The sequence below is a fragment of the Kogia breviceps genome, chromosome 5 (genome assembly GCF_026419965.1).
Source record: "Kogia breviceps isolate mKogBre1 chromosome 5, mKogBre1 haplotype 1, whole genome shotgun sequence".
Classification (NCBI taxonomy): domain Eukaryota; kingdom Metazoa; phylum Chordata; class Mammalia; order Artiodactyla; family Physeteridae; genus Kogia; species Kogia breviceps.
In genome coordinates this window covers 4,522,593-4,546,745 of record NC_081314.1, presented here as the reverse complement: position 1 = coordinate 4,546,745, position 24,153 = coordinate 4,522,593, and the positions used below count along the sequence as shown (strand labels likewise).

Here is a 24,153-nt window from a genome sequence, read left to right as displayed (position 1 = left end):
TTTACCTCCGGAGGCTGATAATCTAACATGTTATGCTTTGGGAATAGCTTGGTTCCACTGCCTGCTCCACTACAGTCTTTGATTATAGTTCTACCCTTTGGTAACTACCTCATGGACCAACCACATAGAACAGGACGGGTGAGCTGTGGACACCACAGGATGATGACAAGCTAGGCTAGTTTATGTCCCAAACACCTTGCCTGGGTGTCATACGTGCACTGGACTGCCATCTCTGGACCAGCTCTGCCCCCCGAGGGTCAAAGTCCACCTGTTCCTGGATCCTCGTTTCACCTCCAGGCATTCCTCTGTGTACCGGCTTGAAATGTGACTTTCTTGGTGACAAGGATTGTGGTTTTTCATTCATTTACTAAACATGTGACAAGCACGTTCTTTTTTTTTTTTTTTTTTTTTTTTTTTTTTTTTTTTTCATTTTTTTTTTCGGTATGCGGGCCTCTCACTGTTGTGGCCTCTCCCATTGTGGAGCACAGGCTCCGGACGCGCAGGCCTAGCGGCCATGGCTCACGGGCTTAGTTGCTCCGCAGCATGTGGGATCTTCCCGGACCAGGGCACGAACCCGTGTCCCCTGCATCGGCAGGCAGATTCTCAACCACTGCGCCACCAGGGAAGCCCAAGCACGTTCTTTTATTCGTGGCACTGTTTCTCACCTTTATATGAAGAATAGCCTTGGAGATAAGTTGCTCTAGCAATTCCTTAACTGCCAAAACTCTTTTCCTGGCTAAAAACTCAGTGTCCTCTAAAAAACAAAACAACCCTAAAGCCGTCGCTCCCACCTGGTGCCTCTCTCACGCCATCGGGCCACGAAGGTAAGTAGTCAATCCTCACCAGGCATTCAGGGCTAATATTGTGAATTCCTCTGAGGGTTTAGGGTTGGGACGTAGGGACTGGGTCACCCTGGCTTCGAACCCGGTACTCTGGACATCAGCTCCAGCCAGGCCTCTTCCTCCTGATTTCTGTCAAGCAGGAGAAATAACTCTCCTTCCACAAGCGCTGGCACTGTCAGGCAGAGAGAACCGCTCCAAGGAGGAGACCTGCTGCGCCGATGACACTCTGTGGTTCAGAGAAGTGAGTTTGGACCCCAGTGGTGCCACCAACCCGTGCCATGACCTTGGATGAATGACGGTGTCTCCACGTGGCAACAGCGAGAGCTCCAAGCCCAGGGTATGGGTGAAGCTTCACGGCACCCGCACCTCGTAGGTACCCAACGAATATGCATTATTCCGCTCAGAAGATGAAGCAGGCTATTCATTTTTGAAAAATATTTATTAAAAAACTAAAGTGAACGTGGCAAAAACAAACAAACACACCCAACACATACCTTTAAACGGTAAGCAGATGACACTGGTTACAGAGCGTTTCCAACTCTACTCATCTAGTCTTTCCCACCATCTAAGTCAAGGAGGGCCACCGAGGGAAGCCACATGTAAACAGGTCTTCTGCACTAGTGATGAGCAAAAACTACGGGAGAGCCATCAACAGCCATCCGACTTGCTTTCCTAGGCGATCCACCCCAAAGCCGAGACAGGGACCAGGTCTCAGGACTGCCTGTGTTCAGGGGGACCTGTAGTTCTAGTTTTAATTTGGGGGGGGGGCGGGGTGTGTGTGGATGAAATAGTAGAAAGACAGACAGTATCAGCAGAGGGCAATCTTAGAGCACCTTTAAAATCTGGACCCTTTCCCACAATTTAACCCATTAATTCTCAAACGTTACTGTTGGAAGAATCCCCCGATGAGAGTGTTAAATTCGCAGGTTCCGCAGACCGCGGGTTTCAGGGGGGCCCTCCGGGTGATTCTACGCACGTGGGTTAGCCATCCGCTGTGAGAAGCACTGTTTCAGTGGCATTAGAACAACTCCTACCCCCTTAAACGCAAGATAAAAGTAACACTAAGGAACCTGCTGACAGTCACTGTGCTTTCGTCAACTTCCAGGAACCAACAGAGGGAGGGAGGCAGGCAGGAAAGAGCCTCCGACTGCTAACGGACTGGCCTAGAGGAGCCCCCAGCAACCCGCCAGGTGCTGTTCAGCAAGTGAATAAAACCGAATAATAAAGTTGATTTCGGGTCATAGAGCGGCCTCCAAATGGCTAACAGGCCAACCTCCTCCGTCCCAGCCTAATGAGCTTTGCTGAGCCAATGCCAGATGGGAAAGCTGCCGTTCACACAGGACACGGGGCAACTGTGCGTCTTGACTCGTGAAGACACAGTGAATAAGACATCTGTAAAAACCTTTATTAACCACAGAGCGCTACGCCCGGATCATCTTGGTGCGTCACGGACAACACGTAGAGATGGTCACATTGATTCCGAGGTTCCCGTTATCGGCAAAAAGGTGCGCTATGGCCGTGTCGAACACCAGGCAGTCGCTGTTCACGATGGCCGAGGACACGCCGTCGTGGATGGACCGGGGCGTGGCCTCCCAGGTCAGTCTCCTGCGGTTCCCGTTCAGCTCCAGCCTGTAGGCGAAGTTCTCGGCCTGCTTCCGGGTGCCGATGAGCAGGACGATGGCGAAGAACTGCTGGTGGCCCTCGTACTTCTCTTGCTTCTCCAGCACCAGCATGAAGTGGTGGCCGAAGCACGACTGCATCATCACCCAGTCCACGGCCCCCGGCAGGTTAATGTCCGTGGCCAGGAAGACGATGTCTTCCCCCTGAAGGGTGGTGATGCTCTTGTGGGCGTGCATGAGGTGGGACATCACGGCCTCCAGGGACCCCTGCCACTTGCAGGAAGCACCGGGACAGGGGCACGAGTAGGGACGGAATTCACAGATGTCTTCGTGCTCCGGCTTCTCCGTGTGGTGCAGGGTCAGGGAACAGCCCGTGGTGGCGTACTGCGGGGACAGAAAAGAGTCCGAGTGAGACACCGGGCCCCCTCAACCTCTCTGGGCGAGAGCCTCTAAGGGCCTTCACCCGCTCACGCTGCATTCTTTTTTTTTTTTTTTTTTTTGCGGTACGCGGGCCTCTCACTGTTGTGGCCTCTCCCGTTGCGGAGCACAGGCTCCGGACGCGCAGGCTCAGCGGCCATGGCTCACGGGCCCAGCCGCTCCGCGGTATGTGGGATCTTCCCGGACCGGGGCACGAACCCGTGTCCGCTGCATCGGCAGGCGGACTCTCAACCACTGCGCCACCAGGGCAGCCCTCACGCTGCATTCTTATGTCAACTCCTTTTGCTCGAGGGGAGTTAACCATCGGACTTCAAAGCCTCAGTGCCCGTTCCTCCTCGGTACTGCCGTGCATGAAATCGGGCGCATCCGGAACCAGGAATGAACTGCATTCCTGCCCCTGTTGCAACACGTTAGAAACATGGGAGCTCAAGTGCTCTTTACTATAAAGGTCTCAAACGAAATTGTGAAGCCAGCCCTAGAAGAATCTGGCCTTTTCCTTATTTTCTGTGAATTTAAAGAATTTTTTAAAAGAACTTAGAACTGCTTAGGGGTAGGATAAGGAAGATATGTCACCTCCAGACTAGTTTTCCCCCACAGACAATTTTGCAGATAGTGCAGTTGCCCTCCGTCGTCCCTGTGCACTTCTTCCTGGCTCACGCGGTGGCCAGCAGGCAGCCTGTGGGAAGGCTGCCCTGTGGTGCCCTGCTCTTGCTGCTGGAGTGACCAGCCCAGGGCAGAAGAGGGCTGGAGACCCCTCACGTTGCTAGCAGTATGACCTCGCCTTCTTCACCTTTTACCTTCCCCTCGGGGTGGGCTTTGCACATACTCTTTGTGGGAAAGGAAATCACATCCAAGAGCTACTTAACTAACTCGGGAGGCTGCTGGTTAGTTTGGTTCCAGTGGGCGCCCCCCCCCCCAGACCCCTTCCTCAAGCTCATGTGCACGTCTCTTCGTGACCCGGGGGGTCAGGTCCTCATGACGGGCCCGGCAGGAAGGGGAACTAAAGCGGGTCCTGGAGTGGCCGCTCGTCCTAGATGAGTTTTCTGACAGCCTCTCCCTCCCACGCTGCCTTAATCGGGTGAGAACAAAACCTTTTTCTCCCTGCACCCGGGATGACATTCCTGACGGATCAATCACATCTATCAGGAGACAGGACCCCCGCCAAAAGGAATTAGATTTCTCTACCCAACCTTCATAAGGATGACCATGTTAATTCCCAGATACCAGATGGAGAATCAGCTCACAAGTAGACACTTGCCCAGAGTACTGTGCGGTGGTTTTGTCAAGGATAAGGGAACCTGAATGAACTTTTCGGGTGAAACCAGAAGTTACTTTTACCCCCCTTGGCAGGTATGCCATCTGGGTTCCCCCACTTGGATCCCCCCCCCCCCCCGCCGTTGACACAGGAAGACACCAAATGAGGGAAGGGCCATGTCTTTTTTTTTTTTTTTTGGGCCGTGCCAGGCAGCTTGCTTGCAGGATCTTAGTTCCCCAACCAGGGACTGAACCCAGGACCACAGCAGTGAAAGCGTCAAGTCCCAACCACTGGACCGCTAGGGAAGTCCCCCACGCCATTTTCCTAAGATGCTATGTCCAGGGCTAAAAAAGCAAAACCCCCCCCCACAGCTGTTTTTGCTTCTCCCTCCCCTGCCTTAGGGAATAAACCCCTTATAAACTTTAAATAGGTCACAGTCTAATCTTTACAGCTGAATTCATCGCTAGCAATAAGCAGACACTAGGCATCTTCTCCTTATAAGACCCTAAGCTGTGGTCACTGAGGGGATACAGAGCAGAGAAGGCGGCTACCACCCTTAGGGAGATGAGTCTCCCCTAACACGGAAGAAGAGGGTGGCTTAAAGAGAGAAATGCAGCTCCTTTCTCCTCTGTACCTCAAGTGAATTATAACGGCCTTCGGTAGGAACTGGAAGAAATAGTTGACAGTTACTTACTGTGCCTGTAGGAATTGTGTATTCATCTTTTAAAACCACAGACTAATTTTAAAAGCACCAGTATAAGAAACTTAATCAGAAGGAGAAACAAATTTATTTATCCACATATATTTATAGTTTGTGTGCCTAAAAGCGTAAGGCCCTAAAAAACAAACCTCTGTTAACTGTGTCTTAAATCTAGGGTGAGGCTCGGGACACAGAGCCCTCCGAAGGTCTTCCGTGAGTGATGGGTGAGGCGCTTCTGCCGGGCGTTTAAAAACACACATCCACACAATAAAAATAGCAAGGATTGGCCCAGAGCCTGGCCGATTCCCTGGCTGAAACAAGCCCTCAATATTTGGATCTGAAGACCTTTCAGCACTGGCTGTTTACCACAGCTGCCCAGGAATAATTCCAGGAATGGGATGGACTCTGGCACAGAGTGTACAGAAAAGCACCACCGGCCCCTCTTCCCCGGCCCAAAGCCCCCAACCGCTCCGGGTTCACAAAGTCAAACGTACAACAAATATTTATCACCTAGCAGTCATTTTAGGACTTTTTCTTGCGTAACCCAAGTAGGAATATTTATCTTCTGAATTACTGGTCTGCCTTACAAGTCACACACTCTTCCTTTGACCCGCATACAGAGAACAGGGGACCTCCCCAAATTACACGAATAGACCAGGCGTCACTTAGCATCTGTGTGGACAGGGACCTTGTGAGAAAAGGTCTTGCTACGGCCTCTATTAACTTAAATAAATATAATTGTAGGGTGTTACTGTGCTGGCTCTGCTTTTCCTAAACAAGCTGAGCTTTAACGCCAGTCTATTCCTCCTCTTTTCCATCATGGGTGAGGGTGTGTCTTCATGACCACTGGCGCCGCCGCCGTGAGGACGACTAGATTAGAGATGATCTCTGAAAAGAAAAGATCTAAACTTTACACGTGTGTGTGCTCTCGTGCCACACTTCGTACTCGGGACAGTCTCGCCATTGTTCTGGAGTGACGTTCTTGTCACCTGCATTAGGGGAGCTCCTCCGGGGATCAGAGGACAGGCTTCAGGGTCTGTGAATTCCCCGAGACTGTCTACAAAATGGTCTAGGTGCCACCGAGGAGCCACAGCCCAACCCGCACTGGTCCCGGGGCTTGTGTTTCCTCGATAAGCTCCAAGGATTTCTAAGGGCTGCCAACCTCTGCGGCGCAGATCCTGCCCCTGTGGCGTTTGCTGTCAGAGGGGCCCCACCATGCAACAAGAAACAGCTCAGATACATCAGAAAAACAGGTCACGATGCAAAGGAAGGCGGGGTGGGGGGCGGTGATAGATAGGCGATTTCAGAGTGGGGACAGGTTGAGGCAGGGGGGATGGGAAGCTTCACTGTGGATGAAGCGGATTGTGGATGGAGCAGGTCCATCCAGTGCTAGCAGAGGGTTAGTGGAGCAAACAGTGGGGATAAAACCTCAAGGAGCACGAGGGTCCAGGTTCCGCCAGGGACATCACTGACAGTTTAGTTCATTTTCCGGGTTTCTCTCCAGCGGCACTATTGACAAAGAGCAGATAAGTCTGGGGTTGGGGGGCTGTGCGTTGGGGGATGTTTAGCCGCAACCCTGGCCTCTACCCACTAGATGCCAGAGCATCTCCCCACCCACCACGTTTTGACAACCAGAAATGTCACCGGGCCCGGCCAGATGTCTCCTGGGCGGCAAAATCACCCCAGTGGAGAGCCACGGATCTTCAATGAGTGACAGAGCCCGGCAGGGCAGCCGCACTCGCAGCCGCGAGGAGGGGCCACACCAGGAAGCGGGTCGGGCTGGTCCCCGGCCCGGCCAGCGGGCGCTACCCAGGGCAGCTCAGCAACGCCAGCCCCGACGCACGACTAGACGCTGATGGCTTGTGCAGCGTGGAGGCGGCCCGGGGCGCTGGTTCCGCCCGTTTCACAGACAGACTGACTCGCCCTGGCCACGTCGTCACCGGTGGCCGCGCCGGGGTCAGAGCCCTGTGTTTCCAGGTCCTCTGCTGCCCTTTCCTGGCGCACAACAGCTTAGGAGTCAGACGGGCTGAGAACCACTCTCGAGAAAAAGAGACAATTTCCATCCTTCCTGGATGCCCCGTACCCTCCACCGAACACACACGCAACACCCAGGGTCCACAGATACACTGCTTCTGGAAGCAGGTTCGAATAGGAACGTCTCCCTTGGGGGGCAAGGAGGAAAAACAGAGCCCTGAAAGCAGCCCTCCCTAAGGAATGAGGTGGAGGTACCTCACCAACAAGTCACTAGTAATTAGGCCCTCCCAGCCTGCCCTGGCCTCTGGCAAGAAAGTCCTGAGGCTTTTCCCTTCTCTCAGTCTGGCTGGGGCCTGCGCACCCAAGGGGGGGGGGGGGTGGTTCAAAGGATGCCCGCTTTCCTTGAGACGCCCGCCTCTTCACTGCACACTCTTGTTCCTGAGATAAAGCACCCGGGCTGCTTCGCGGAGGGCTGTCTGCAGCCTGGGACACATCCGTGGTTATAAATGAGATTTCTCCCCCGGCAAGTATCGGCTGGTCTCTTCCGGGACCGAGCGGGATCTGCTTTAAGTGAACCTCTTTAACGGGAGGTTAGGGGAGACACGATCACACAGAGGAGCCCAAAGCTAAAGACGAATGTGTCTGGCATGGGGGAGACGTGGTCCAGCAGGGTGAGAAACAAAGCGATGTTGAAATAACATTTCTGACTTCTCTTTTAGAAACTCTGCACATTGCGACGGCTCAAAAGTCTTGTGCAAACACGTTCTGCCATGAAAAGGGCAACCTGTGACCCGGCGCCTCATTTTGATGTCTTTGCAGAAAGCAGTAAATAGTGCCAATTGTTTTCTGGACGTGGGGTTTGAAGGCTGTTTTGCTTAAGCTGGAATTTAGAGGAGGCTGTTCCCTTTTTGGCATAGAGACACTTTGACACTCAAACACACACGACGAGGTATGTCAGAAACGTAGTCAAACGCTAGACACCTGTTATTTACCTAAGAAACACAGGCATATCATATTTGTTTATGGAATGCGTGTACAAACAGAATTCTTAGCCTGCATGCTAGTTAAGGTCATGGATCCTGTGACTGGTTTAGATTAAGTCTTTTCACCTATTTAATCAAATCGGAGTCCGTGCAATTCAAGAACGCTTTGCTGGACTCCAACCATCGACAGGCTATGACACCGGAGGCGCCACACACAGAAGCAGGTCCCTCCTGGGGACTGGGAGGCCTTGCCTCCTCCTGCTTACCTCCTAGGAAACGGTGAAATGTATTAGCAAAGTATCTGCCAGCACCTCAAACGAGACTGGCTCAAGAAAAACGAAAGTACAATATATATTGTGCTGTTGATGCTTATAAACTTCTGAATTAAATCCAAGAAATGACCTTGTCTTGGAGCAAGCAAAAGCAAAGTGCACTTTCTTTCCATCTAAATAAGCTGTAATCATCACAGAATGCACACTGACAGCCAAATGCAATGTCTGACCCTGGACTGGGAAACCAAAATTGCTACAAAGGGCATTACCAGGGCAACCACTGAAATTTGAATATGGACTATAGATTAGATAAGAATATCTACTGCATATCACATTATCACCTTATTTACATAAACTATTTGTGCGGGGGCGTGTTTACAGCTTTTCTGAAACCTTACATGGATGGGGAAACATGATGCTTTTGTCATTTTGATGGCCATGTCCCCCCTGCTTCAAATGTGTTTACAACCACTGGTAGAGTGGCTGTGATTAGAACTCAGGTACCCAGTGTCCTGTGTCATCTTGGATTGAGCGAGCCTACCTACCAAGCCACCTCTGAGTGGGTCCATAAAACTACCTACTACTCAGCCCTTGGCTGTTATTACCAGTGGAGAATTTCAGACGTGGGCAACGGGAGAAGGTGACATCTCTTCTTTATTATAATAATCATACTCACCCTGCATCTGTCTGTCTAGCATCCTTCCTCTAAAAACTTCAGGGGATTTTCACTTAACTCAAAGGGTATATTCCTCACCTCTGCTATGAGGCAGTGCAAAGACATAATTATCTACCCATAGTGCAGTAACACTTTCACAGAGAAGACAGTGTCACTCGGTACTGGAACTGTCAAACAGTGGTGAGGTTAAGAAAATACTGACACTTAACTGTATAAAACTTTCTTCTGGAGAAGGCAATGCTAATTAACATCTTGGGCTCAGAAATTCCTCCTTTTTGCCTAAGAAAAAGTCGAGGAGCCCCACGTGGCAGAGCTTTCTTGCTGAAGGTGACTTGGCAGAAGAGTCTGGCATCTTATTATCGCAGTCATCTGAGAACACCATGCTCTTGTGGATGTTTGGCCTTACAAAGACTCCTTGGGCTGGCAGGGGTTTTTTTTTTTTTTTTTTTTGCGGTACGCGGGCCCCTCACTGCTGCGGCCTCTCCCGTTGCGGAGCGCAGGCTCCGAACGCGCAGGCGCAGCGGCCACGGCTCACGGGCCCAGCCGCTCCGCGGCACGTGGGATCCTCCCGGACCGGGGCACGAACCCGCGTCCCCTGCATCGGCAGGCGGGCTCTCAACCACTGCGCCACCAGGGAAGCCCAGGGGGTTCTTTTTAATCTTGGAAGTGTTCAACAAAAGTTGACTTTTGACCAAATATACCTCTCATCTGACCGTAGCTCGAGCTAGCAGGCAACCCCACAATGGCTTGAAGAACCACTTTCCTAAGGTCCCTTCAGAGTCTCCGTTCAAGCAAACAAAAGCACCGTAAAGCAGGGGCTGGAGCGAGAGGCGTTCTGGGCCTTGTCCAGCCTTTCTCAGGACACCCTTCCCGCCAAGCTCCCACCTGCGCGATCCCGTTCACTGCCCCGCCCACCCTTCAACCGGCGCTGCAGTCCCTCTGGACGTTTTATTTCTCAGTGAATGCAACTGAATTCACAAGAAGGCTGAAGCGGTAGGGCTGCCAGATGTAGCGAATAAAGATACATGCAGCTCAGTATTGTTCCAGACAATATTTGGGTTATACTTATATCAAAAAATTATTTGTTTATTTGGAACTCAAATTTAACTGGACATCCTGTATGCCCAGTTAAATAAAAGGCCCCTCTGGTACCACCACTGCCATCCCTCCGAAAGCCACTACGTGAGGCTGGGATCCCTGTTCCTCAGCTGGTGGAGTTGGTAGCAGAAAAGGGCAGGAGGCTGAGACACTGGATGTGTAATTATAAGGCACATTCTGGAGTTTCTGCCCCCCAAACTTACAAACTTTGGGCAAATCTCTTAGGGGAGATGCTAACCGTGTCCTACTTCCTTTACAAAGTAATTAGGAGGATACCATGAGATAATGCACCCAGCTCGGACCAGGTAAACAACGTTTTCTACAAGCACTGGCCTTCCATACAGCCCCATCAGGATCTTCCATCCCTTCCTTCTCCATGGGCATGCTGCTGCCCATTCTTTTTATTTTATTTTAATTTTAAAAAAATTTTTATTTTTGGCTATGTTGGGTCTTCGTTGCTGTGCGCCGTCTTTCTCTAGTTGTGGCGAGCGGGGGCCACTCTTGGTTGCGGTGCGCGGGCTTCTCATCGCGGTGGCTTCCCGTTGCACAGCCCTGGCTCTAGGTGCACGGGCTTCAGTAGTTGTGGCACACGGGCTCAGTAGTTGCGGCTCACGGGCTCTAGAGCGCAGGCTCAGTAGTTGTGGCGCACAGGCTTAGCTGCTCCCCGGCACGTGGGATCTTCCCAGGCCAGGTATCAAACCCGTGTCCCCTGCATTGGCAGGTGGATTCTTAACCACTGCGCCAGCAAGGGGCGTCCTGCTCATCCTTTTTAATGCAGCTCCAACACCACCACTGAGGGAGGCCTCCAGACTCCTCTGCTCCTACTACTCCAGAAGGGCTCTGTTGGCACATCTATCTCCAGAGTTAGGCTCAGAGTTTCAGAAGGGTGGGGAGGGAGGGGTGGGGCGATGGCTGGCTAGGCAGATGGTTTGTAGGAAGAGAGGGCTTGGGGCTGCAGGGGATTCCAAGGTAGGGGTGGGTCTGATGAAAAGTTAGTGGGTCATTAGGAGGGGCCAACTCTCGCCGGATGTTACATGAGGGAGAAAAAGCAGGCGGCAGCATTAAGAAAAGCAAAAGGATAACACCCATTGCTGGTGACGCTAAAGAAAAATGGGCACTTGATTGTAAACGATTCTACGTGAGAAGGCAGTTTGGCTGTATGAGCAATAGCTTCTGATTTCTGCACATACCCTTTGGCCCTATCATTCAACATCTAGGAATTTATCATTAGGAAATAATTATTTTCTTATGCACAAGGATTGTTATAGCAGTACTTTTCTTTTTTTTTTTTTTTAAACACAGTAAGAAAACAGAACGATTTAAATGACCACAAACTGGAGTTTGATTAAATAACTGATACATTCATGATCAATGTTGCATTCCATAACATTCCAGAGTTATGGAACTGTAATACTATGCAGCCATTAAACAGGATCTTAAGGAATATTTATCAGTGTGGAAAAGCAGTCACAATGTGTTAGATGAAAACACAGGTTATGAAATAGTATGTGGACTTCCCATCTTACTTGTTTTTCATTGTTTTTTTTTTGTTTGTTTGTATATCTTGATATTGCGGTAAGTTTGCAAGGACATATGCAGAAATGGTGCAGTGGCTATTCTAGGTGGTAGAGATTATAGAAAATAACATCAAATTGAAATCTCCTATATGTTCTACATTAAAAATAATGATCATAACCTTTAAAAACATAAAATACACACATAAAAAGTGTTACCTAATCTAAGCAGGCTTTCCCTTCTAAAAGCGTTTAAGAGATTTTTTTAAAGTCTCATCACTGAAAAACCAATGCCAGGGCCAATTTATATAATAGCTCTATGAAAACCCTACAAGATTAGGAGTAGGGAAGAGGAGCTCGGTGGGAGAAATTGATGGGAGAAAATAAGATTCCTGTTCTTCTTTTTAAAGTGTATCCTGGACCTGACCTCAGACTCTGGCTGTTTGCTTTCTGTAGTTTCTAACTGTGCACATTTATTTAGTGTTTACTACGTGCTGGGCACTTTGCATGAGTTATTACATTTGATCCTCACAACAACCCAATCATCTCCCCATTTTACCTACGAGCCTCTGGGGCTTGGAGAGGTCACCAAGTAGTCACAGTGGGGAGGCAGTGGGGTGTGGACCAGGAGGCTCGAGTAGTGCAGCTCTCAAAACTACCAGAGTAAGAGGTAGCCTGGGCGAGAAGGAGTGAGCCAAAGACACTACCTTTATTGACTGAAAGTTATAAAATAGGGCCCAGGCCCACACATTTAACACAGGTTACCTCCCATCCATCTCGACAGGGTCTCTGGCTGAAAACTGGGAAGGGGGTAACCTTTTACCCACAGACACTGTACAGTGTAACATTCATTACAATAAAGCCTTTACCCAACTGGAAATGAGAATGACAGCTTCCCAGTTTTTAAGAAACGAACGGAGAAAGATGCACACGTGGGGAAAAGTTGATGAAATTCTGCTAGGGAATTTTCTGTATCTCTCACAAGCGTCAGAAAGTACACTCAGGTTTAATACAAAAACACATTTGCGGGCTTCCCTGGTGGCGCAGTGGTTGAGAGTCTGCCTGCCGATGCAGGGGACACGGGTTCGAGCCCCGGTCCGGGCAGATCCCACACGCCGCGGAGCAACTGGGCCCATGAGCCACAACTACTGAGCCTGCGCGTCCGGAGCCTGTGCTCGGCAACGGGAGAGGCCGCGACAGTGAGAGGCCCGCGCACCGCGATGAAGAGTGGCCCCCGCTTGCCGCAACTAGAGAAAAGCCCTCGCACAGAAACGAGGACCCAACACAGCCAAAAATAAATAAATTTATTTTTTTTTAAAGTAAAATAAAATAATTTTTTAAAAAATTGAAAAAAAACAAAACAAAAAACCGCATTTGCTCAGGAAGCCTTTCTGTGTGACTCACCAGCAACACACAATGGCTCTGAAGGCTGGTGTTCACTCTGGCAAATGCGTACCGACTATGTGCCCCTTTCAAGGAGTGAGGAGGCCCTTACGGGTGGGAATGAGAAACGTCACAGTTCACACATTTTGTCAGATGTACAAGTCTGGCTCTTAAGACATTTTACACTGAGATCTTACTGTAGTCATTTGTATACAGCACTTTATATGCGGCTTCAAAAAAAAAAAGCGCAACTCTAACCCATTCCTAGGCTGGGGACTTGATAGGTCAGACCTGCTGTACCTTCTGGTTCTGCTTGTACTAAAGATGACCTTTAAGTAGCAATGATTTAGTCTAGTTCCAGGTGGTGGCGACCTGTGAAAAATCTCTGGCCAACTCTGTGTAGAATCAGCATTAAACTTTGGTACTCTTTCCTAGTTGGTGCTTCTGTTCTTGATTTTATATTCAAAAGCTGTCAACTTTGTTCTTGAAAATCTTCAGCCTCACCAGAAATGCACATGGACCCCAGTGCCTGCCAGCACTGGCTTTTGAAAGGAGCCAACCTGGTCAACTTCAGTCAGGGGTGAGGGCGGCAGGGACAATTTCCAAAGTAAAGGATTTTGTCTTAGGGGAATTACTGAGGCTCAGAAGAGATCTTTGCAATTGTTTTGGCAAATCAGCTTATCCCCTCAGAATTTTAGCTGACTGATCACCCATCACCTAGCAACCAACTGTGACCCCACCCATCTTCCATCTGATTTGGTGAAGCAGAAACCCTCTCCAGCACTTCTGATCTGAGAGCGCCCACCAAGCTCGGGGTTATCTCCGTTCTTTTTTTGTGTGGGTGGTACGCGGGCCTCTCACTGCTGTGGCCTCTCCCCTTGCGGAGCACAGGCTCCGGACGCGCAGGCTCAGCGGCCATGGCTCATGGGCCTAGCCGCTCCGCGGCACGTGGGATCTTCCCGGACCGGGGCGCGAACCCGCGTCCCCTGCATTGGCAGGTGGACTCTCAACCACTGCGCCACCAGGAAAGCCCTATCTCCGTTCTTTTTAACTGATGAACCAAAAGGTCCAAGGAAGTAGTGACTGGACTGAGGTCACAGAAAGCCAGGATGAGAACCCAGTCCTGTCTCCTGTGTAGTGACCTTTTCCCTTGGACAGCTCACCAGATTCCAAAATTTTAGGGCAAAAAAAAGATCCTTGGTATAATCATTTAGTCCAACTCTTTCTCTTAAAGGCACTGAGGTGCCTTGTACAAAGTCAAACATCTAGTCAATCGGACAACAGTTCAGGTCTCCCAAAGGCCAGAAGGTTGGCATTCTTTCTGGGCAAAACAAAGATGAAAAGGGAATAAGCTGTAACAGTTGGGGCCTATCAGAGTTCCAAAGTTCATGCATGCTCAGAGTCAAATGAGAACTTCCAGGCTCAATGGATGCTTTCTAGAAGAGAACCAGGTCAGAGGTTGCACACTGGCAGCTGGAATTTGGTCTGCAGACATGGTTGGCTGGGCCTGCAAGTACTGGCTTTACATTTGAATTTGGCCAATGTTAAAAAAAAAAAAATTGAGACTTAAAAAAAAAAATTTGTTTATTTATGGCTGCGTTGGGTCTTCGTTGCTGCGCACGGGCTTTCTCTAGTTGCGGAGAGCGGGGGCTAGTCTTCATTGGGGTGCGCGGGCTTCTCATCGCGGTGGCTTCTCTTGTTGCAGAGCATGGCCTCCAGGCACGCAGGCTCAGTAGTTGTGGCGCACGGGCTGAGTTGCTCTGTGGCATGTGGGATCTTCCCCGACCAGGGCTTGAACCCGTGTCGCCTTCATTGGCAGGCGGATTCTTAACCACTGCACCACCAGGGAAGCCCAAATTGAGATATGTAACATTCAAAAAATCCAGATTTCTGGCTTTTCTTGAAAAAAATCCAAAGGTCTGGCATGGCTGCATCCACATTCCCATCCCTGCCAACCAGCCAGACTCAGGCAAAAGTTGCCCTCTTTGAAGGTGGCACGTGTGGTCCAACTCCCAACCACCCCCACTGCCCCTGACGTCACCCGAACCTGAGGTCACGTGTCAGATGCCTCTGTCCCTCGCATTACCTGTTCCTGCTGGTATTTACAATTTGTCCCTACCTGACTAGATGAGTCCACGCTGAAGAGCTTTTAACTTTCAGCTGGATTATCTAATTTGACTTCTTTTTATTTTTTTTTTTGAGGGACACAAACAACGCTGTCACAATCCCACTGCAGGGAAGCCTTAATCTGACAGAGGCTTTCCAGTTCCATAATTATGTGGTGCTAATGCCGCTAGGAACTTTTAGAGGAGCCAAAGAAAAAGTGCAAAGAAGACGTCTCACAGTGTAAGTGGGCTGGGACGGTTGAGCATTTCCCACGGCTGCGGAGAGAAATACTTGGCTAATGTTAAAATACACTGTTGAGTGGGGGGGCACCAGTGTGTCAACCTTCACTTCTCCCCCTACACCCACGCTCCCCGGAGGTGGCGCTGGGTTTGAGATAAAGGGATAGGATGCCCAAATTTCTCAGGCGTGGCACAGGCCATAGAATGGACTAAAAATACCACAGGTGGCAGACAGCCATACTCTGATAGAGATCCTTTTTTTAAAAGGAGACCTGAGCTAATAGCGCATATGGTGCCCTCTATCAAAGGTGCTGGCAGGACTCTAGCCTTTCATGATGTGACCCCTCACCTACATAAGCAGTTCAGAGGTGGGTTGAAGTCCCCCCAAATATTAGCTTTGTCAGCTATTCCCTCCCTCCTCTCCCCGCCACCCCGCCGGATCTTCCCACCCCACAAGCCCTACGACATTCCTGCCAATGAATTTTATAGTCAGCGTCTATGTTGTCTCATTGGGATGTGTCCATCTGGTGAACTCATCCAGTCGGATGATTTTGTTACTGGTGTCAGCCTCAAGTTATGATTTGGAGCCTTGGCGTGTAAGCTCAGATTCCAAATCCCTACATAGTGAGTAGTACAAGGATGTGTGCGTTCGGGATGCAGGCTTATGGGCTGGTCCACTGTGTGATCTTGACAAGTCACTTAACACTTAACCTCTCTACAGGCGCTTGTTTCCTCACCTGCGAAAAAGAAAAGCAAACTCATAAAAGACGACCCATGCAAAGGAGCTGGCAGGCAGAGGGCATCCAACAAGCATTCCACAGAGCCTCCCTTCTTTTCATGGAATTCTAGAAGCTACAGGTCCTTAGAAGTTGAACAGTCCAATCTCCTCATTACAGATGAGGACATCAAGGCCCCCAGGGGTGGTCTCTCAGGCAAACAATGGCAGTGCTAGGCAACTCTTAAGACCTGGCTTCTGGTATTTTACCCAACATTGGTTTTCTCCCATGAGCCAGCCCATGAGAGAGACTCAGAGCAGGTAGGGACAGTGACAAGGCAGTCCCTATGATTTCCAGGGGCAAGTGTGAGGCATAGGGCTTGCTAGGCAGACCTAGTTTGCTGAAGTTTGCCACAGACCTCACCACTCCCTATTGCTCTCAGACGCCCCAACAAACATCTCAGTTGCTTGCTGAGCCTCTGTATCCAGCCAAGTTTGTTTTATCCAAACTAACTGGCTGAGCTGCCCTGTCAATAGTCTGGATTACTGATCAACCAGAATTGAGGCATGCATGTACTCCAGCTCTATACATCTCACACACATGCATTTGCACAAAAGTGAGCCCCTAGGTCACTTTCTAAGCTCGGTTCCTGGTCTGCAGGGGGATGGTTGACCCTGTCTAATTTCAGCTTGTAAAGTGACAGCTTTGTCCAAGTGCAGTCTTACAGAATGGGAACTTTAAAAATCACTGACATGTACAGAAATGCTTCAATAGGAACCAGAATTCTGGATCCTGAAAGTGAAACTTCATACTTCAGACAGCATGTTGTAACTGTCCCTTTCCCTTTCTCTAGGGAGCAACATAATGCTTTTTTTTTTTTTTTTTTTTTTTTCGGTACGCGGGCCTCTCACTGTCGTGGCCTCTCCCGTTGCGGAGCGCAGGCTCCGGACGCACAGGCTCAGCGGCCACGGCTCACAGGCCCAGCCGCTCCGCGGCACGTGGGATCCTCCCGGACCGGGGCACGAACCCATGTCCCCCTGCATCGGCAGGCGGACTCTCAACCACTGCGCCACCAGGGAAGCCCCATAATGCTTTTATGATACTGCTTTTTAAAAATAAATTAGGGATTGCTGACTGATATCCAATGCTCATTTGTGACCTTTAATTCATCTAAAATAATTTCTTTTATCAGCCACTGAAGGTTTGGGGGAAAGTGAAAGGCTGAGAAGATGGCTCCCCAGAAACCCTGTGGGGCATCTGCCACCTCCTCACCCAGGCCCCACAAAATATCTCAAACCTCAAATATCCACTCTTATGTCACCTATCGCCAAATCTTCTCTTTTTTAAAAAAAAAAAAATTATTTATTTATTTACGGCTGTGTTGGGCCTTCGTTTCTGTGCAAGGGCTTTTCTCTAGTTGTGGCGAGCGGGGGCCACTCTTCATTGCGGTGCGCGAGCCTCTCGCTATCACGGCGTCTCTTGTTGCGGAGCACAGGCTCCAGACGCGCAGGCTCAGTAGTTGTGGCTCACGGGTCCAGTTGCTCTGCAGCATGTGGGATCTTCCCAGACCAGGGCTCAAACCCGTGTCCCCTGCATCGGCAGGCAGATTCTCAACCACTGCACCACCAGGGAAGCCCACCAAATCTTCTCTTGATCACTAGGCTGCCACCTTCTTCATGACTCTAAGAAAATTTTGGAACTATTTTGTCTAAATTTTATAACAACCTGCTACTGGGCTGGGTGAATTAGTAAGCTTTACATGAGGAGTAGTTGAAAGCAGAGTAATTTATTAAGGTTGACTGAAAACCCATAGCCCAGACACGGCTTCAAGCCCTTATTTGAATATGCTATTTTAAACTTGATTTGTGGTAGGGCACAGACCAAATTAAATCACTCATTTTACTGACTTGAGTCCCAAGCTTCAATTCTCTGGTGGATTATTTTTAATTTTAAAATAAGCTCTTGCCCTATAAAAGTAAGCAGCAGCACAGAGAAATGCAAGACAGCCTAAATGGCCCAAGAGACAGTAGTTACTTTTACAAAAAAACACAGAAGTATTAATGACATTATTTCTAAATTCAGAGAGTGAACTTTATGGTAAAATTCTAGGTTATAATAAGGTAACATAGATAGGTATGTCTCTGAAACTGCTCCTGAAGATTTTTAAATGACAGATGTAGGTTAACAGATGCCACAATATGACCACACAATGCAATATTATGCAGTCATTTAAAATACAATGAGGTAGAGCTAGGTTGCAGACATAGAAAAATACGTGTGATGAAACGAATTTAAGACAGCAAGTTGCAGAAGCCATTTTTGGAGAAAAACTTATGTGTGCATATATAAACCTTTCTGACACTGACATCTACGATTCTCTATTCAGCTGCATAAGAGTATATTTATATATGGTTAGAAAAAACCCTATGCAGATGCATACTGAACCTAACATTGGTGGGAAAGGAGGTGAGACATCTTGCTCTTTCACTTGACTTCTTGTCTCAGTGATGTGCTTTTTTTTTTTTTTTTGCAAGATCATCGATAATTTTTTAACTAAATAAAAAATAAAGTGATGGTCTTTAAAGAACTGTAACAACAGCTCCTGCGTGCCCTCCCTGTTAAATTCCCATCAACTCTTGCTTTCACCCCACTTAGTGAAAAAAAAACAACTCCCCAAGTCCTTGGAAACCTGGGAGAGGGAAAGGCGTGGCTTACAGGGTTCTCTTGTTGCTGGAGGAAAACAGGCTGTAGGCACCCTTTTTTTAGCTACCCTCCCGAGGGCTCCCACGTGTCAGGGGTGCGCTGAAAGCAGGCGCGGGGTGCAGGAGGAATACAGTAGCAATTCTTCCAAGCCCAGCGCTGGTAAAGGGTGCGTTTGGTTCGCCCTTTCCCCCGCTCCTCAATCCCCCAAAGATAGTCAGCTTCCCGGTCCAAGTTTTACTTGGGCGGCCCAGCTCTACCCAGCCTGAGTACACGTCTGCAGAGTACGTAGGCTCCACTCCGGGTGGGGAGAGCGTGAAGTGTTCTAACAACGATCGCGTGCCAATTAGGCTGGGGTCAGTGATCGGGCAGCTGTCAGCTCAGAGCTACTCCCAAAGTGGACAGGTGGGCATGGGGGAGCGTAGACAAGGTGTAAACATTTTTTTTTTTTTCCTTTAATAAGAGAGATGCCACCTGCCTCTCAGCGCCTGAGAGTGGGCTGGAGGACACAGGAGTTCCGGGAGGTCGCCGGGCGGAGGTGCGCGGCTGGCACCTGGGCTTACCTTGCAGGGAAACAGGACTGCCGAGGCCACCTTCTCCATAGCCAGGTTCCTGATGCTGGGCGTCAGGGCGCCCCTGCACGTCGGGCAGCAGCTCAACTTCTGGCGGCATTGGTTACACACCAAGTGCCCGGCCTGGCACTGCAGGATGGGGGGCAGGACATAGTCAAAGCAGACCGGGCACTCGAAGAGCGAGGTCAGCTCGTGGTGCTGCGGGGACACCGGGCCAGCCCCGCCGCCGCCGGGGCCCGAGATCACCGCCGCCGCGGCGGGCACCGCGGACGAGCCGGGGCCCGCAGCCGAGATGGTGGCGGCGGCCGGGGGCGCTGTCGGGGACTGAGCGTGCTGGGGCTGCGGCGGCGGCTGCTTGCTGCAGGGTTTGTTAGCGCTGGGGCCGGTGGAGGACGGGCGGCTCATCGCGCTCCGAACCAACCATGGAACTGCGGGCGCCTGCCTGCCGCGGGGCCGCCGGGGTCAAGGCGGTGCGCGCCCCGCGGGCGGCGGGCTCCTGGGCAACGCCACCGCGCCCAGCCCGGGACCGAGCAGCGCAGGCGGTCGGCGCCGGGCAGGCGGGGGCGCCGAACCGCGCCGACGATCTCCGCGGTCCCCGGCGCTCCGAACACCCCTCCGCGCCCCCAGACTCCTCCTCCCGGAGGCGTCGCAGCCCCGAAGCCTGGCGGTGCGCAGAACCACGGCCCACTCGCTCCTGGAGCGGCCGCTGACGCAAGCCCCGGGGGCGCGCGCGGACGTGACGCTTGGATACGTGTGCGGCCGCCCAGGAGCGCGGGGACTGGCAGAGCCACCCTGCGCTGGGGCGCCGGCTCCGCCCGACTCCAGCTGGCAGCACGGGGGACCGCCTAGCGCGGGCGCTCCCTGCCGGGGCTGAGGGCCCGACCCGCGTCAGTGAGCATGTCGGGTCGCCGCTGTAGCTGCCGCGCGGGGTCTTGATTTTCCGGGCTGCGGAGGGCGGGCCGCTCTTCGGGAAGGCGTTGCCCGAGTCCTCTGGCCACACCCCGGGGAGTCACGCCGACGCGTCCCGCGGGCGCAATCCAGGACAACTTTAGGCGGGGCAGGGCCTTGGATGGTGGGCGGGGCAGGATGCGGGCGCCCGACGACGACAGGTCGGAAAAAATCGAGAGGTTTCTCTTCCCCGGGTTGAGTCAGCAGCGCGAGGGGGAGGCGTGCGGCGCGGCCAGCTCAGCTCTTAGTGTGGAGCGCGGGGTCAGGACCCGGAACTTTGAGCGAGAGCAGGGCAAGGGGCTGGGGTTGGGTCTGAAGCGGGCGCGGGACCTAGTGCTGGGCTGTTGGGGGTGTGTTTGGGTCACTCCTTTGTCCTGCTCCCCAAGATGGAGAGGAGGTAAACTACTCCTTTCTCATCGGACCTGCCGAAGCCTTCGTTGAATCGAGCGTCTCTGCCTTGCTAACAGGCCGGGGAGGGAGTTCATGGACAGAGTTGGCTAAAAGGAGAGTTCGAGATCTCCAGAATCTAAGAAAGTCAGAAATGTGGCTTGGGTCCTGAAGCCCCCGGAGGACAGTGGGTGATCCTCCAATACAACGCATCCTCATCTTTGAGATCCCTTGAAAGTCCAAGACTTTGGTGCAAGGTGTAGGAGAGACGGTGGTAAGGACTGGGTGAAGAACGGTGGCCTCCGCTTACCACCTGTGTGACTTTGGACAAGTTCTTTAATTTCTCTGTGCCTCAATTTCCTCACTTGAGAAAGTGGAATAAAAAGAGCACCTATCTTATAGGTGGGATAGTGAGGATTAAGTGAGTTTGATATATTCCAAGAACCTGGCCAATCATAAGCACTGCTTAACATTAGCTGTTATTAAAAAAAAATACTACTAGTGAATGTTTAATAATATTAATGAGTATTAGTGAATAAAATCTGTCCAAGAAATATACTGTTAGAGGCCGGAAGAAAGAAAGCTTAATCTTATACAGGGCATCTAGAAAGACTACATGCATGGAATTGGTGGAATTTGATCTAAATTTTGAAAAATAATAGGCGTGATGTCATTCAGTCCTTCAGTGAATGTTTCCGGAGCATTTATTATGTACCAGCCACTGTTTGGGCTCTGAGAATGGTTCCAGTTTAGTCTCCGTCATAGTAAGGGAGCAATGCCAGTAACCAGACACTCATGGAAGAGGTTTGCAGATGAGTAGGCGGGGGTGAAGTTACTGTAGCAGCAGCTAAAGCACAGTGAGAGAATGCATTGGGACTTGGGAGTGTGGAGGTGGAGCATGGGAGCCTCAATTGGCCTGATAAGACCTTTATGTCAACGTCAAGGGATAGCCACTGTAGGGTTGTTTTTTTTTTTTTTTTTTTTGCGGCACGCGGGCCTCTCACTGCTGTGGCCTCTCCCGTTGCGGAGCACAGGCTCCGGACGCGCAGGCGCAGCGGCCATGGCTCACGGGCCCAGCCGCTCCGCGGTACGTGGGATCTTCCCAGAACGGGGCACGAACCCGCATCCCCTGCATCGGCAGGCGGACTCTCAACCACTGCGCCACCAGGGAAGCCCGCCACTGTAGGTTTTGAAAGGCACAATAACATGGCTGAATCTGAGTTTTTGGAAGGGTGCTTGGGGAATACAAAAAAATAACTGATATTTATTGAGTGTCCACTACGTGCCAGGCATGGATAGTTCTAAGGACTTTGCAATAATCTTACATGATGGGTATTGTTATCATCTCCATTTTACAGTCGAGACACAGGGAGATTAATTTGCTCAAGATCACACAGGTGATCATATTTGAAAAGCTTCAGAGCCCTCCTTCTTAACTACTAGTCTACATCCCTTTCAGTTATACCCGACAGCTACTTATAGTCTGGTTAAGGAGTCCAGGTTAGCACACTCAACACAAAACAGTTACACAGCTGTAATAAAGCACTGAATTTTGTGGGTACACTTTACATAAATTCTTTCCTTAGCTGGCCATGAGAGGAAAACATTTAATCATATTCTGTTTGTTCCATTTTTACCTTTTTATAGCATAAAGAACACAATAGTGACAACAACAGAAAAAACAAATCACCCAGTTTCACTTTTCTTGGAGAAGATATAATATTTTCCACTTTTCATTTAAAACCCAAGCAAGTGGAATTTATTACCAGAATTTGTTTTCCTTCTCTCCTGCTCTGGCCTCTCAGTGCAGGTGGCCACCATTCTCAGATCCCACTAGCACTCTCTGGAGGAGTGTGTCCCCTCCCCTTGCCATGTTGATATGCGACATCTCCCCCTCTGTACTACCCTTTAAAGACTAGGGTTATAGTAAGTAACAATATCAGGGTGGGTCTTGTTTGTAAAAACTCACAGGTGACCCCTAATTTCACCCAAACTGCTGAGCACGGTGAGAAATGCCCCAGCTAGGCAGACAAGCTCTCGGGATCTTCTTTCTGTAACTTACAAATTGTGTGGTTTTGCAAATTAGGCAGCTTCTGCAGTCAGGCAACTGGTGTGAATTTTCAGAGTGAAGTGTGACTTTTTCTGTTTAGATGTAGAGGTGACTCAGGAGTGCATTGGAGCTTGCTGGGTGGAAATTCCGGTAAGGGGAGAGCTTGTGGGGAATTTGGAAGTGACTATGAGGCCCCCCCCTGGTAATTATGGTAGGTACTTTTACCTTTAGAAAGTACTTTTGTTTCTGGGGTAATTTCCATGGGCTCAAACTTCTTTTGAGTGATGAGGGGTCTTTTAAGGCAAGTGTTTCTTGAACAACCACTGCGATCTTAGTACTGCGCATTGTACAAAGTAGGTATGTGCATTTGCATTATTTTTGTATCCATACTTAGCTAATAGTTCTCTGGTGTTCATCGTGTGCTGGGTAGTGTTCTCAGCACTTTACATGTTTTAATTCTCTTAATTCTCATAATGTCTCCTTTAACGTAGATGTTTACAGATGACAAAACTGAAGTACAGAGAAGCCAAGTTACTTGTAGTAAGTAGCCTTTAAGATGGCTCCACTGACCCCTCTTCTTGGTGTCTGCCCTCTGTGTCTTCCCCTCCCTTCAAGTGAGAGCCAGAGGTGCTGACTCACTTTATTTATTTATAATTGAAATATAGTTGATTTACAATGTTGTGTTAGTTTCAGGTGTACAGCAGAGTCATTCAGTTGTACATACATATGTGTATATATACATACATATATATAGATATATTCTTTTTCAGGTTCTTTTCCATTATTGGTTATTACAAGGTGTTGACTATAGTTCCCTGTGCTATACAATAGGACCTTGTTGTTTATCTATTTTTATATATAGTAGTGTGTATCTGTTAATCTCAATCTTCTAATTTATTCCCCCCACCCAGCCTTTAAATGAATAGATATGGCCAAAGTGATAGAATGGCGCTTCTGAGATTAGGTTACAAAAGACTAAGATTTCTGTTTAGCGCTCTCTCTCCGAGCCCTCTCTGTGGGTGAAGCCAGCTGCCACATACGAGCAGCCCTATGAAAAGCCTCACACCACAAGGAACTGCTGTCTCTGGGCAACAGCCAGCAAAGACTCCAGGCCTGGCTGACAGTTTGATTGCACTTGTGAGAGCCTGAACCAGAAGATCCAGCTGAGCTAATGCACAGAAACTGTGAGACAATAAATGCCTGTTGTTTTAAGTCACTGAGTTTGGGGCAATTTGTTATACAGCAGCAATATGTAACTAATACACTGGTCCAACGTCAAAAGCTTGTGTGTCAAAAGAAATGCAAAGTATAGATCCTCTACTTTGTCTGTCTTACATTGTCTTTATCATAATGCTACTTAGGTATATAGAAACAAACCTAGGAATAAGGTTTTTATGATTATTTTTATATACAGCTACAGAAATTAAAAAAATGGAATACTAAAAAAATCTAGAAGTCATTTTTATTTTGATTTAAATTTATATTTTTAAACTGATAACTTCATGTGATGGAAGATGTGCTAAAATGAAGTCATTTAGTTTGGAACAACTTCAGTACCCATCAACAGGAGAACAGCCTATGTAAAGACATCCTACAGAATCCTCTGAAATTCGGAAAAGATCTATAAGGGAGATTTCTATATGAAAAAAGCAAGCTGCAGCCAAGAAGCCCCCAGATGATC

General features: G+C 49.7%; 1 protein-coding gene across 1 annotated transcript; it reads right to left on the bottom strand.

Moving 5' to 3' along the window:
- Nucleotides 1-2,226: 2,226 nt before the first annotated feature.
- On the bottom strand, nt 2,227-20,072 carry SIAH2 (siah E3 ubiquitin protein ligase 2). Its single transcript, XM_059064221.2, has 2 exons — nt 19,079-20,072; nt 2,227-2,845 (listed from the first exon to the last, which is right to left on the bottom strand). Exons 1-2 carry the CDS (start codon nt 19,490-19,492, stop codon nt 2,288-2,290), a joined length of 972 nt encoding a protein of 323 aa, XP_058920204.1. The 5' UTR covers nt 19,493-20,072; the 3' UTR covers nt 2,227-2,287.
- Nucleotides 20,073-24,153: the final 4,081 nt, after the last annotated feature.